Below are 13,087 nucleotides of genomic sequence, written 5' to 3' on the forward strand. Positions count from 1 at the left end.
TTGCGCCACCTCCGCATAACTATCAGTTTCATCACGCTCTGTGATAAGCTAACAGTTGTACGTGGCCATGATGACTAGAAAATGCGGAGAAAAGATAAGTTGTGATTTGCCAGTGGAGAATCCGGGACATCTCATTTTATGGTTGCGGGTCAGCCTTCCTCAAGGGGGTTAGACGGGCATTCTATGTGTGGCTTGGAAGGCCAGGGGTTATACGATGTAGAAAGATAAGGGGCTTTGGATCAGCTCGCTTGACGTTTGCACGGACCTATGCTTCTCCATACCACCTTAATCTCGGATGTGGATACCTCGTCCGAAAATGGCAGCTGGACACACTCGCTTCGCCGATGATGTTAGCGTCGGGAGATCTGCACCATTGTATTGCGTAGTGTTAGTAGTCGCATTAGCTGAGATATGTCTTCGCTGTCTAGTTTATCATGTCCTCATATGGCCATTATGCTTCTTCCGCAGCGCCATCTCACGCGTTTTACAGTTCCCCAAAGTTCTTTATCAGAGTGATCGGTAAAATATGTCCAGATCTATCGCCAAACTAAACTTATTACAAGTTCAAAATGGTATAAACAACCCCAAGTTGGCTGAGTAGTGCATGAACTCGCAGTCAATTTATATTTGAGAGGTATGGAGCTGACCTTTTCTTTTCTTTTTTTCAAAAACTAGACTCTTCAATTGGCCCTATCATTCGGACTGTGAACTATGCATTCTCATCTGATCCATTGATTCAATGGTTGCGTCCAAATGCAGCACCCTGGGCGCAGCAGGATAAGGATGTTTGGAGATGGCAGCAGCGAAGAATACAGTCGATAATGTTGCATGGCATGGTTCTTCAATCGGCAAAGGTTAATGAGATGATAGCGCTTGAACTTCCACGCCAGCAAAGGAAGAAAGCCTCGCCGGTTTATGAGAGAGAAGCTCAAGTCCCAGCTACTGATAGCACCCCAGAGGCAGAATTGGGCCTCAATGATACAGGCGCAGTGGTTTTCTTGCTACCTCCCAAGTGTCAACTAAAATGGTCCCCAGCAAGACTATGGGAGGCATTTAAGATTTACGTACTTGATATTCTGAGTCCAGCACATGACACAGGAGCCAAAGAATTGGTAAGGCTTGAATACACATTCTCCAAGGTACCATGAGACTAATATATTTACACAAAGCGAGTGGGCCGTTTTCTTGAAGTGAATAAGAAATGGTCGGAAATTTTGACGTCTCGGTATTCAAAGGAGAAGCTATGGTATCTAGAAGTCATAGCTGTTCATCCATCTTTACAATCCCGAGGTATAGGGCGGAAAGCAATGACGTGGGTCTTGGAGCATATCAAAGATGAACCAATATACCTTGAGTGCACACGAATAGACAATATTGGGTTCTACGAAGGTTTCGGGTTTGAGGTTGTCGAGAAAGTGGAAATTGAGGACGAAGGGCAGAAGTTGAACTACTGGGTCATGGTTAGACCAAGCAAAGGAAATATATAGAGGAAGCGATGAAATAATTGGTGTTTTTGAAAATGTGGAATAGTGTATCATACCAAAGAGATCGACCCCCAAATGGCTCGAGATGGCTAAAATTTCTTGGTAGACTGAGAAGCAGACTTGAGGATATTTGCGATAGATTCATAGCCGGCCGAGGTAGCCCATTTATGCGGCGTAAAATCCTCATAATCTTCAGACTCTGTGTCTGCTTTATTCTCAAGGAGAATTTCCACCACTTTTCTGTGGCCATACCTTGCAGCTATTGATAGAGCAGTTTGCCCGCTGTGGTCTGTGGCTTCAATAGAGGCGCCGTTTCCAAGGAGTAGTCTCACCATATTTGGGTAAGACTTCCTTGCAGCCCAGAGAAGGGCTGTGCGTCCCCATTGGGCATCTTCATTTTCCAAACAAATGTCATTTTCCCGCAGAATCCTGACAAGGCTTTCATTTCCGTATATTATAGCCCACATCAGAGAAGTTCTGCCCTGAGAATCCTCGATATCCAAAAGAGCTCCGCTTTCAACTAAGGCTCGAAAGATCTCAACGTTATGTGCTTCCGCACTCAGGTGTAAAGGTGTTCGACCTAGATCATCTTGAACGTTCAAATTGGCGTTGTTGTGAATGACCTGGTCATTGGTTCGTGCTGATTCATGACTGCCCACCACAACGCTGTTATGTTTTCAGGATCCTTCGCCTCCAAGCTGGCGCCTTTCTCAATTATGAACTCTAATCTCGAATAGCGTCTGGTCTCCGCAGCCCGCACTATGGCAGTTCGACCAAAGCAATCGGGAGTCTCTCGGGCTGTGCGATGACTGAGAAGAACCTTAATGAGCAAATCATTCTCTGAATTCTCCATTTTACAAATGTATCGGCTCCCGAGGCCGCTATTAATCTCAATTTTGGCACCCAAATCAATCAGCATCCATGTGATCTTCTCTTGGCCTTCCTTTGCGGCCCACCACAGCGGTGTCAATCCTTCCTTGTCCGTAGCGTCGATATCGCCACCTCTTCCAAGAAGTAATCTCACGATCGATTCGTGTCCACTACTTGCAGCCCATGATAACGGCGTGCGCCAGATTCATGTGTCGAGTTGATGTTGGCTCCCTTTGCAAGAAGCAGCTTTACTACTGCTTCATGGCCACCAGAAATGGCCCAGAGCAATGCAGTTCCCCCATTATGATCTGCTAAATCAATCTGAGCTCCCTCAATGAGAAGAAGTTCCACTACCGTAATGTGTCCACCTTCCGCACCCATGATAGTGGGGCCCGTCCATCCCAATTTGCGGAGGGTACTGTATTGCTTTTCGCGAGCAACCGTGTTGGTTTTCCATATCCAGTATATTCTGATGAACGATTTGTAGATCGAAATGCCAGGTCAATCGTGGCACCATGTTTGAGTAGTAGCTTTACTACTTGGTAATGACCCATGGCTGCAGCATAGGAAAGTGCTGAGTGATCATTTTCGTCCAATAAATCAGACTGGGCATGTTTATTAAGAAGCAGTTCTACCACTGCGTCATGCCCAAAAAAGGCAGCTTGCATCAGTGGTGTTAGTAGACTTATAAATAAATCCATAGTCTGCTGCTTTTGCTTCTCTTGGAAATTCAAAAAAAGATATCCGACACCAAATCTCTCATTGTCATGTGTAGTCTGAAGGTGATCGATGATTATAGAAGTGGCTATTGTCTTTCCAACTCCTGGGTTGCCAGGGCAAAAAAGCGTCTTCCCACTGCTGTCAATCCAACTCGTTATTTCTTCCGACTCCAGTAGCCACTATTCAGTTCCGGTTTGTCGCCTTCTGATTAGGTTTCTCTGCTGCATTGAAGGGTTTGCCGTGGATATCCAGTCGAGTATTGCTTGAGTTTCTTGATTGCCAACAAAACTGTTGAAACTCCGTTGAAGACCTGGAAACAGAATAAGTAAACCTTCTGGCAACAATCTCCACATATATTCCCAAACTCCTGCAACTCGTACCTGTAAATTTATCATCAAGCCTTTTCTCGGCCGCCACTCGACTGGGTGGTATGCGGTATAGGAGATCTCTTGCGTAAGCAGCAGCCACTAATGCCGCGTGCCCTTGCCAGTCTTTGTTTTTATGAGTGTCTGCAAAATCACAGATACCACGGATGACGAGGCAAGGAAAATGATTCGTCAAGCCAGCTGCTTCCATCTCGAAACACAGAATCTCCTCTTTCGTCAGTTGATCTCTGATTTCTGCATCCTTCAATGATTTGAAGATGCAATGAGACCATAATGGATTACTGTGTCATCGTCTTTGGATCTTTTCGATTGTAATTTGAGAATAGAAGGGTCATTGCCGCACATATTCCCACAGTTATCAGCACCTTGAGCATGGAGAAAGTCACTGTGATATAAAATATCTGTCTTTTTGTCCGGACGGGCAAACTTCTCCTGTAACCTTGGATTCTTTTGAAGAATGGCATTGACAGATTCATCGAGTTGGTGACCGTGAACAGTGTGCTGTGATCTCAAACCCACGACTGCCGTCCTGAGAACTGTCGAAGGTTGGTTCAAGAACCCAAATCTTTGAAACTCTCGGCATTGGACTCTCTTTCCGAAGTCGAATTGTACAACACCATCCTTACCGTCTCTTGCGGCGCTGACGACAACATCGCCAAGGCGGATACCATGAGTTGCACTCGGTGCACCGCCAGCGATACCAACCATAAGGCCAACTCTAATATTGGTGAAGCTGTGAAGCATATCTCTTGCCACGCTAGCTGCCGATGTTGTGCCATATTCATCGTCTGGAAGAATAGCAATAACAATATTGTGGTTTCCCACCTTGCCCAGCGTGTAGTCGTTGTTATCGCTGGGTGATAAATATTCCGACGCTTTGTGTATTTCGTCGAGAAAAGCCTTTGCGGCGACGTACTCAGTTTCGATGGCACATATCCAGCCAACCTGGTAGTTTTGAGGATCGGACATGTTACTTAGAGGCGGGGCGCAAGTGACTCAAGAGTCAGGATGCGAAGCTGCTACGCTAGCCTGGGTATTTTATGCGGCCAAACTGACCTGACCGGCCACAGCAGCGATTAGCCCAATAGTGATGGTCTATCTGAATCAGACACAATGCATGGTCATATTTGTGATTTTTTTGAAAAGAAGTCGCGGGGGCTGGAAAGCGGCTGTACCTTGAATAAGCCGCTTATGCATGTCTGTAGGGGCCATCACAATGAGGCGGCCAATAAGGGATGGTATGCAGCCCAAAAGGCAACCAGTCATGAAACTAACATCCAGAGCCTCAATATCTCGCAAGCTATTTATATAGAACGAAAGAAAAATAAATTCACTAAGATTATGTAGCATCATTCCTCAACGCCGCCAAAACCAAAGCCAAAAGCTCCTTCCAATAAATGAAACCCAACTAATCACAGTAACCCCATCTCAACCCCCTTAGCTCTCGCTAAATCATCAATATTAAGCAGATTATCATTTTTTTCCCACAGCTCTTCCATTAGTTCTAACAATATTTCATGCTGAATTGACCCTGGTGCACATTTTCGAATGGTCTTTTGCCATTGTGGATTTTGACGCAGAACCGAGACCTCTAACCCAGCAACGACGATCGGAAAAAGTACCGCGTTCTCAATAAATCTATCTTCAGCTGGACGCTCAGCAATTGCAAGACGGAGTGCGTCCAAGTTAGCTAATATTCGAGAAACAAGGACTGTTTCATCTGCTGGACATGCGCTCGGTTGTCTCCATGTCGAGAATTTGCGCATCTCCGACTGATGCTCTTCAGCACGTGCGTATCGCCGAAGTATTAATATCCCAGCTAAACGATGTGCTTCCCATAAATAGCATTGTAAGAAATTTCCTGAGACCCCTGGCCAGTCCCAGAAACTTTGTTCTGTTGTACCAACGCCTATACCTGCGAACATATCAAGTAGAACTCTAGGTAGACCGCTGACGGGCTCCACACCCTCTCGTGGGCTGTTGGGCTGGCAGTAACGACTCCAGATTCCAATGTAGGATGTTTGTCGGCCTATGGAAAAACAGGGGAGATCCATCACGCCCATTACCTCGAGCAAGTGGGTGCGAAATGGCGTTTGTGTAGCTGTGTGATCTTGATCTGCAAGGCCATGGCTTTGGAGGATATTGTGCATACCCTCTAGGTGCACAGTCCAGGGTAGACCGTGCATAAGCTGAATGACAAGCAGAAAAGTCAGAAACTTATTATTAACAAATATGCAGATGAATAATAGAAGCTCAACGGTGACGTACGCCAATGCTACACAGCAGCAGTCCGGCCGTCAACGTCCCATCTGAGAGAGTAGTGCTTTGGGCTAGTTCAGATCGGAACTTTCGGAAGGATGCATCAAAGTACTCGAGAAATTGAGGTGATCGGGTGCTCGATAGAGCCAGTTGAAAAGCGAGACATATTGTATACAAGGCACCAGACTGTTGGCAAAGTTCAGGAAGCCGTGGCTGTAGCATGCTGTCTCGGGCAGTAGTAGAATGAAGCACGTTGATACCGTTGTTCATGACTATTTCTGTTAAGTTCTAAAACCTTACGATGAATGCTGAGAACTTACATTCATTGAACAAAATCTCTTCCTGCTTGACTCGCTCTGATATAAGGGAAATGTTCAAGTCAGGCTCATAAACCATCGTATGGTTTTCTTGCGTAAAATCATCAGGTTCAGAGCGTGGATCGCACCGGTTGGCAATATTTTCCTTCGCATCACTAGAGGCCAAAGTCTCCAATTTCCTCCTTTCCCGGCTCAGATCCCTTTTACGACCCTTAGGCCTTGGTGGCACACTCTCCTTCACGGGCTTCTCCGCACCTGTGAACTGGCCACGCGAAGCAATCCCAGTACCCCACCGCAATCGAACTTCGTACCCCTCGCAATCTATCCCACGCTGAGCACAGTTTTGGCATGTCGGACGTTGATTATCGCACCGTCGCCGACGACTTTTGCATGTCCAACACCCCTGGTACGAGCGCGTCGACATTCCGGATTCAGGAAGTGCATTAGGGACAATAAGAGAGGCAATGCCGATGTGTATAGGGGTCTGGAAATGCGGGGGTAATTGGTTTTGTGGAGCGCCACCTTCAGATAAGGGGTCGGGCTGCCCTTTTTGGGCGATAAGGAGAGTACATGTCCCCAGAAATGATTTACAATATAAATATTCAGCCCAAGGAATATTAGATGGAATATTGGAGCTAAGATCATTTGAAATTTCTCAGACAAATCATATCATGTCTTTCCAGACGCCTGTTGGGACTTGCAAGACCACCGTCCCTGGTCTGGGAACGATGGATGGGTTACTCTATGCCAATGGCGTACAGCAATTTTGTGGCATTCCATATGCACATCTCCCTAAGCGCTGGACGAGATCAATCTTGAACACAGAATGGGCTGGGGATTATATTAATGGAACGAAGATGGGGTATGAACTCTCTTGAATCCACAACGTGAAGGGTATCATGCTTATACTTTTTACAGAAACGATTGTCCTAGCCCCATGACCGACGGCGACGATGTAGATGATTTAGTACCTGTGCCCCCCGCCGCTCATTTCTCAGAGCCCAGATCTGTGGATGAATTATCCGGTTTGGTCATGAATATCGTCATTCCCCACAAGTTCAAAGAAGAAGCCAAGCCTGTTCCAGTCTTTGTTTATGTCCACGGTGGTTCTCTACTATATGGCGGCGCCAATCTTCCTATTTTCGACGCCGTGAATCTAGTATCCCATAGTATAACAATTGGTCTGCCCATAATCTGTGTGAATTTCAATTACCGCGTTGGCATCGGTGGCTTCCTCGCCGGAGATACCATCGCCGCAGAACTGAAAAGAGATGGATACGCGGGAAGCGGAAACTTTGGCTTCACAGACCAACAAGTTGCGTTTGAATGGGTGCAACGCTATATCCAATCGCTAGGAGGCGATCCAAACAGAGTTACAGCTGTTGGTGAGTCTGCTGGTGGTATCTCCATCAGTAATCAACTCGTGGCAGCTAATCCACCAGTCTTCCATCGTGCTGTTTGCATGTCCGGGGTATCTGCAGCAATTCCAGCATGGACGATGAAGCAGCATAATCGTTTCTTCGAAGCTGTATGTGATAATTTTCAAATTGACGCTTCAGAGGCCGATGCTCTGGAACGATTGCGTGCCATCCCACAACAAGAACTTGCCAACGCAACCCCAGCTATTCAAGGAGCTCTCTCAGGAACTGGCAACCCGTGTCTAGATGGTTGGTTCTATAAGTCTGGCGCAGAACCTAGAGACGTCCATACACCACCTGCCTGGCTGGAAGGATACATGTTTGGGGATACCTATCATGAAGGAGTCATTTTTCACCTAAATATTCTCGAGGACAACTATCAATTTATCCATAAGGTTTTGCAAGCTCATATCGGCAATGAAGCCTACGTGGATCAGATCCTAAAGGCATATGGGATCGACGATTGCTCCTCGCAAGATATCTTCTTGAGTTGTCTAGAGCATATGTGCGGCGATATTATTTTCAAAATTCCAAACTACCTACTCGCTCAGAGAAAGGCCGAAATGGCCCGATATGCCTATCATTTTGATCAGCGGTCTCGAATCCAAAATTCCATGTTCGACACGGCATATCATGCTCACGAGCTGCTTTATCTGTTCATGAACTTGGAAAATGAGTTCAATCAAAAGGAAAAGGCGATGGCTCGGGAATTTGCCTCTGCATGGATTCGATTTGCAAATGGGCTGGCGCCATGGATTGAAACTATCGAACAGCGTCAGTGGATGGTATGGGGGCCAGAGAGTAAGACTGGGCTGAAGACTGAAGTTGAGGATCAAGAAGTTCGAGACTATGACCGAATTAAATCCATTTTGCAGTTAGATGAGGGAAGATTGTGGAGGAAATTGCTGGCTGCTGTGGATGCGCTAGTTAATCGACGCTGGATTTTATTTGGGGACGAGGTGATAAGCTTTTAAATGTTTCTCATGAATAGACATACTTAAGACTTGAAGGATAGATGCCCATTATATGTATACATGTACAGACCACGGCTCCAAGCGTGGAAGGTGGTATAGGGTCATGGTTGCTGGTTTCACTTTTGGAGGGATGAATTGATGAGCCTTGGAACGAATTGGTGTATTTATTTCATCCAAGCAAAGAAATGCCGTGCCAAATCAGCGGCTTCTCTATTACCGTATAATCCTTTAACGGAAACTAATGTCCTTCAGCCATATCTGCACAAGAAAAATACAAAGGAGACGAAGAGAGAAGAACATAGATATAGCATCAACCCCGAATAAGAGTTACAGAATACATGTTACATATAAATCAAAGAGGATCAAGGCGGCACCGCTCGTGCCAGCAGACGAATGTTATCCACAAAGCCCTTGACCAGTTCTGGGTACTGGTGTTTAGGGTCCCCGCTCATGGCAAGTTGACCCTGGCGGCGAATTTCGGCGGCGGAGATTTCGACCTCAAGCTCGTGCTCGAAATCATTTTTTGTCGGAGGCTATTGATAAGGTCAGAAGACTGCATATGGCTGCACAGAACTGGGTGATGGGTAGTAGTGGACTTACTTCGGCCCTAGCGACTTGGGTCAAATCGACTTGGTAGGCTAAATGCCTGTAGCTCATGCGGTCTTTGTTTCGTTCTCCACGGCCTCCTTTGGACATGTTGACGACTGGCAGGCCCTGCACGTCACCCTCGTACTCCATTTCTAAATTCACGCTCACCCTCCAGTCGACAGTTGTACGGGGACTAGCCACATCTATATCGGCGATACGACATTTGACAATTTTCGCCAGGACTTCGCCGGTTCTTTGGTCTGTTGTCACCCGAACTTTGGGTTTGTGACGAGGGTTCAGATTTTGACGAATGATCGGGGGCAGATCGGCGGCCGAAACTTCGTAAAACGTGTCGCGCTCTTTTTTATGTGCGTATGAAATTGGGATGCGATCCGGGTTGTTATTCGGCATAGAAGCTTTGACCGCCTCGTTTAGGAAGTTGTTCATCGCGCGATGTTGCTCCTGTTGATGATTAGTTATGATAGGGATTATGTTAATCATTGGAAAGTGGACTTACGACGGTCATGCTGCTTTCAAATGATGTGCGAAAGCGCGGGCTATCACGATTGATGACGGTCTCGGTAAGTACCGGCAGCATGAGTCTTTCTCCCCGATCTATATCCATCACATGGCCTAATTTTGCCTCCACCTCGATGATTGCACCCTGTCCAGTGGCGGCAGAACCTGCTGGGCCCGCAGCCGCGTCATTTCTCATCACCACATGTTGGAACAAGAAATCGCAGAGAACCTTAGTGATCTCCTCCTCTGGAATGATATTGGCGATTGAAGGCTCCCATGGCCCCAAAAGGCCTGCAGTCTGGGGTGTGCTAGGCGCGGGCACAGACGCGGGCATGGTCGTAGGAGGTCCGTTAGTGCCTGGAGCTGGACCCAGTGTCCGAGAAGCAGATTTAGGAGTAACAGCCACGGCTACAGGTTCGCCCATAGTTGATCCTCGACGACTAGCCCACTGGGTTTCAAGCTCCCCCCTAGCATGCTTCGGAATGGACGGTCGCGGATTTAAGATTACAGGGCATTTGCCCTTGGTGCGAACGGTTCTTTGGGCATATATCGGAGGTTCGTTGTAGCGTCGTCGCTTGGGCTTTGGTGGCTGAATCGATACGGACTGGCCTGGTTCATGATCAACCTCCATCTTTAAAGGATGGGACCCACTTCGGGGAGCTGATGGTGAACTGCTCATCGGCGGGTTGGCTGTTGCAATGGATGAAGCGCGTGATTCTGTACCCGGCACAGGATGAGATGGTACCGTAGGACTCTCACTCCACTTGTTGTCAGGTGGGGCAGCCCCCATGGAATCTGAGGTAGCTGCTGGGCTTGTGCGTCGAGGAGCCTTGGGGCTGGCGACCTCGGATAACTCTCGTTGCAGTCCCCTTGGAGAAAAATGAGGCGTGTGTTCTGAAGGTCGAGAGCTGGGAGAGAGCTGACGTTGTCTTGATGGCGATGAAAGTTGTGTGGGGTCTCGTGCTAGGGAGTCCTGCCTAGGCCGGGGACTGGACAGAAGGTTACGCGGAGAATCGTGACCGGAAGATTGTGGGCGCGCCGACGAGGGAGATTGACGCGACACAAAGGGAGGCGGGGGAGCTAGTGGAGTTCCCGGTACTGAACGCTGTGCGGAAGGAGAAAATTGATGCGACGAATGAGGTTGGGCGGTAGAGGGAGGGCTGTCTCGATTGAGCGGGGCCGGGTTAGCCATGATGTTATGAAGGGAGTGAGAGCGTTGCTGGGCGAAATATGATGTCGCTTCGTTCTGCTGGATTCCCGCGCTCATGGGTTGCTGCGGTGTATATGGCGAGGCTAAGGGGCCCGCGACGTGTTGCGGATGCGAATTGTACGCCGACGCACCGTATGGGTCACGCGCCCCGGAACCATATGGCGTGGAGACATTTGTAGGACTCTGGGTCATTTGAGAGGGCACAGCTGTATTTAGGGGTGGAGGTGCCGCGTTGAACTGTTGGTATGGCGATTGGGTAGATCCATAAGACGAAGATCGTTCAGGCGAGGCATGCTGTATATGTTGCAATGGAGGCTGTGGGGGACGCGCCGGATACTCTGGATAGGCAGACTGTGTGCGCTGCTTCTGAGATAACTCAGATGGAGGACTAGAGGACTGGTTGGCCGGCGGCACATTGGATTTGGCGCCGCCGCCGTCGTTATTCATGATGGTGCGCAAATCCATGGCGATAGGCATTCGAAACGGTCGCAACCACGGCCACCGGGCGCAGAAAGGTTTATCGGAAAGCGTATAGAGGCAATTGCGACATTCAGACGACGATACGAGGGGCCGTGAGAGATGGAGGTGGTGGAAGACTCAATGCGTGGCAGAACAAAGAGGGAAGGGAGAGAAGTTCGAAGTTCCGCGCTGCGGATCGCTCGAATCAGGGAGCTTTGGGGATCATCGCCGCTTCGGGGAAGTAGAATTGTCGCAAAAATTAACGGGCTAGCTTATGCTTAGTTTATAGACACATAGTTAGGCTATGTAGCATTAGTATTTTGTCTAAGCAAAATCGATGTTGGCAAGCTTTTGTGTGGTGATTGGAGCTCCTATCCTCCATATAGTAGGTACAAGTAGTATAAGAACGAAGAGCTGAATTAGCGTGGTTACCTGCGAGGCTTCTTATCTACATGAAATGGGATACTAAGTAAATTTTCAAACCGCTCATACATTTGATAGTAAACTTGAGCAATATATTTCTTTCAAACTGCGCCTCTTCATCATAATCCTAGCCTTGACAACACTTTTTTTAAAGGCTGAGAATACCCAGGCAGAAGCTTCGACAAAAGGCCACAGTGGAATCTCAGTTTATCACGTGACCAATGAGTCATCATCATCTTTCGAGAAAATGAGAATTGCTAATACCACCCCTCAAATGGCTAAACCCACCCCTTCTAAGCTCACCGCCGTATTTGTAATACCACGAGGCACAAAGGCATCAATTTTCTGCCGGCAGCATGAATACGGTCCAGAATTAAATTAAATCTCCACGTAAAAAGCTTCCATTTTACCACACATTTAACGACATTTAATATGCAAGCAAGTTATCTCATTCCAAGCTTAACCTAAAGAGGAAACAGGGGCTGATTTTAAAAACACCGGAAAATGCATTTTCAGTCGAATTAACTGGCAAATCTGTTGATCTGCGGACATCCAGGCCTTTTATGCCCCTCCACGCCCCAATTTCCACACGTATCGGGTCTCCTCCGCGATTGCTGAGTTGCTGGCTGCTGTGAGCCTTGTTGGGACCATTGCTCATAAAACTCACGATCTACAGCATCTTCAACGGCACCTAGCTGCTCCCATAAGCTTGGGATCCGCCTGGACCTCGCCTGACCGCCCATTTTAAATTACACCGCCTTGTTAAGGGCTCATATTACAAATACGGCAGAATTTCCCAAAGCGGCTTAGAAGGGGTGGGTTTAGCCATTTGAGGGGTGGTATTAGCAATTCTCGAGAAAATTATTGATGCCATAAATATAAGGCACTAAGGCAGCAAGGCCGATATTCCGAGCTATGCAACAACAAATCAACAAGTTTACTGTTGAACAATCTGAAATTGAGCAAACATCGATTCCAAGTGCGACAAACTGACTATGTAAAACAACGATGTCAGCAATCTGAATTATAATAGTGTTTCAAGATCGCATTCGGTTCAAGTCTATCCGACCCCGAGTTCTCGGGTGGATCCTGCTATCCGAGCCCAACAAACCTATGTATAAAACACGTCTCAAAAAGATCTAAATGTTAGAGATATTTTCAAAACACTAATTCACAACAATATCAAAATGACAAAAATAAAGACCAGAATCGTTACCTCAACTGAAGGTACCCAAATCTGGGCCGAATGAACAGGAGACTTCGCCAAGCCTGCTAGTCTTTCTTCCTGGTTTTGGTTTCTCTTCTATAGCCTTCGAGAAACAATTCAGCGATACAAAGCTACAAGAGAATCTTCATCTGGTATGATATATTAGACCGAAAATCTTATTAACAAAGTGATACTAACAATACCCGTTAGGTCAGATACGATTGTCGAGGTCATGCTCGTAGCGATCATCCAA

The 13,087-nt window shown here is 47.2% G+C and overlaps 6 protein-coding genes across 6 annotated transcripts; 2 read left to right on the plus strand and 4 right to left on the minus strand.

Moving 5' to 3' along the window:
- Positions 1 to 434: 434 nt before the first annotated feature.
- Positions 435 to 1,487, plus strand: N7478_006176 (GNAT family N-acetyltransferase; the record flags this gene model as incomplete). Its single annotated transcript, XM_056922390.1, has 3 exons — positions 435 to 519; positions 676 to 1,112; positions 1,170 to 1,487. The coding sequence occupies 3 exons, from the start codon at positions 435 to 437 to the stop codon at positions 1,485 to 1,487; spliced, it is 840 nt and encodes a 279-aa protein (XP_056780427.1).
- An 86-nt stretch (positions 1,488 to 1,573) lies between these two features.
- N7478_006177 (ankyrin repeat domain-containing protein) lies at positions 1,574 to 2,735 on the minus strand (the record flags this gene model as incomplete). The annotated part of the gene is made up of 3 exons (XM_056922391.1): positions 1,574 to 2,107; positions 2,137 to 2,488; positions 2,509 to 2,735. 3 exons carry the CDS (start codon positions 2,733 to 2,735, stop codon positions 1,574 to 1,576), a joined length of 1,113 nt encoding a protein of 370 aa, XP_056780428.1.
- Positions 2,736 to 3,703: 968 nt separating this feature from the next.
- On the minus strand, positions 3,704 to 4,429 carry N7478_006178 (purine and uridine phosphorylase; the record flags this gene model as incomplete). Its single annotated transcript, XM_056922392.1, has 1 exon — positions 3,704 to 4,429. The coding sequence occupies one exon, from the start codon at positions 4,427 to 4,429 to the stop codon at positions 3,704 to 3,706; it is 726 nt and encodes a 241-aa protein (XP_056780429.1).
- Positions 4,430 to 4,872: 443 nt separating this feature from the next.
- Positions 4,873 to 6,460, minus strand: N7478_006179 (Zn(II)2Cys6 transcription factor; the record flags this gene model as incomplete). Its single annotated transcript, XM_056922393.1, has 3 exons — positions 4,873 to 5,649; positions 5,729 to 5,991; positions 6,040 to 6,460. 3 exons carry the CDS (start codon positions 6,458 to 6,460, stop codon positions 4,873 to 4,875), a joined length of 1,461 nt encoding a protein of 486 aa, XP_056780430.1.
- A 247-nt stretch (positions 6,461 to 6,707) lies between these two features.
- Positions 6,708 to 8,428, plus strand: N7478_006180 (uncharacterized protein; the record flags this gene model as incomplete). The annotated part of the gene is made up of 2 exons (XM_056922394.1): positions 6,708 to 6,898; positions 6,955 to 8,428. 2 exons carry the CDS (start codon positions 6,708 to 6,710, stop codon positions 8,426 to 8,428), a joined length of 1,665 nt encoding a protein of 554 aa, XP_056780431.1.
- Positions 8,429 to 8,790: 362 nt separating this feature from the next.
- Positions 8,791 to 11,210, minus strand: triA (uncharacterized protein; the record flags this gene model as incomplete). Its single annotated transcript, XM_056922395.1, has 3 exons — positions 8,791 to 8,961; positions 9,029 to 9,478; positions 9,534 to 11,210. The coding sequence occupies 3 exons, from the start codon at positions 11,208 to 11,210 to the stop codon at positions 8,791 to 8,793; spliced, it is 2,298 nt and encodes a 765-aa protein (XP_056780432.1).
- Between the last annotated feature and the right edge of the window lie 1,877 nt (positions 11,211 to 13,087).

The sequence above is a fragment of the Penicillium angulare genome, assembly GCF_028827245.1.
Source record: "Penicillium angulare strain IBT 27051 chromosome Unknown utg000004l_segment0_segment0, whole genome shotgun sequence".
Taxonomy (NCBI): Eukaryota; Fungi; Ascomycota; class Eurotiomycetes; order Eurotiales; family Aspergillaceae; genus Penicillium; species Penicillium angulare.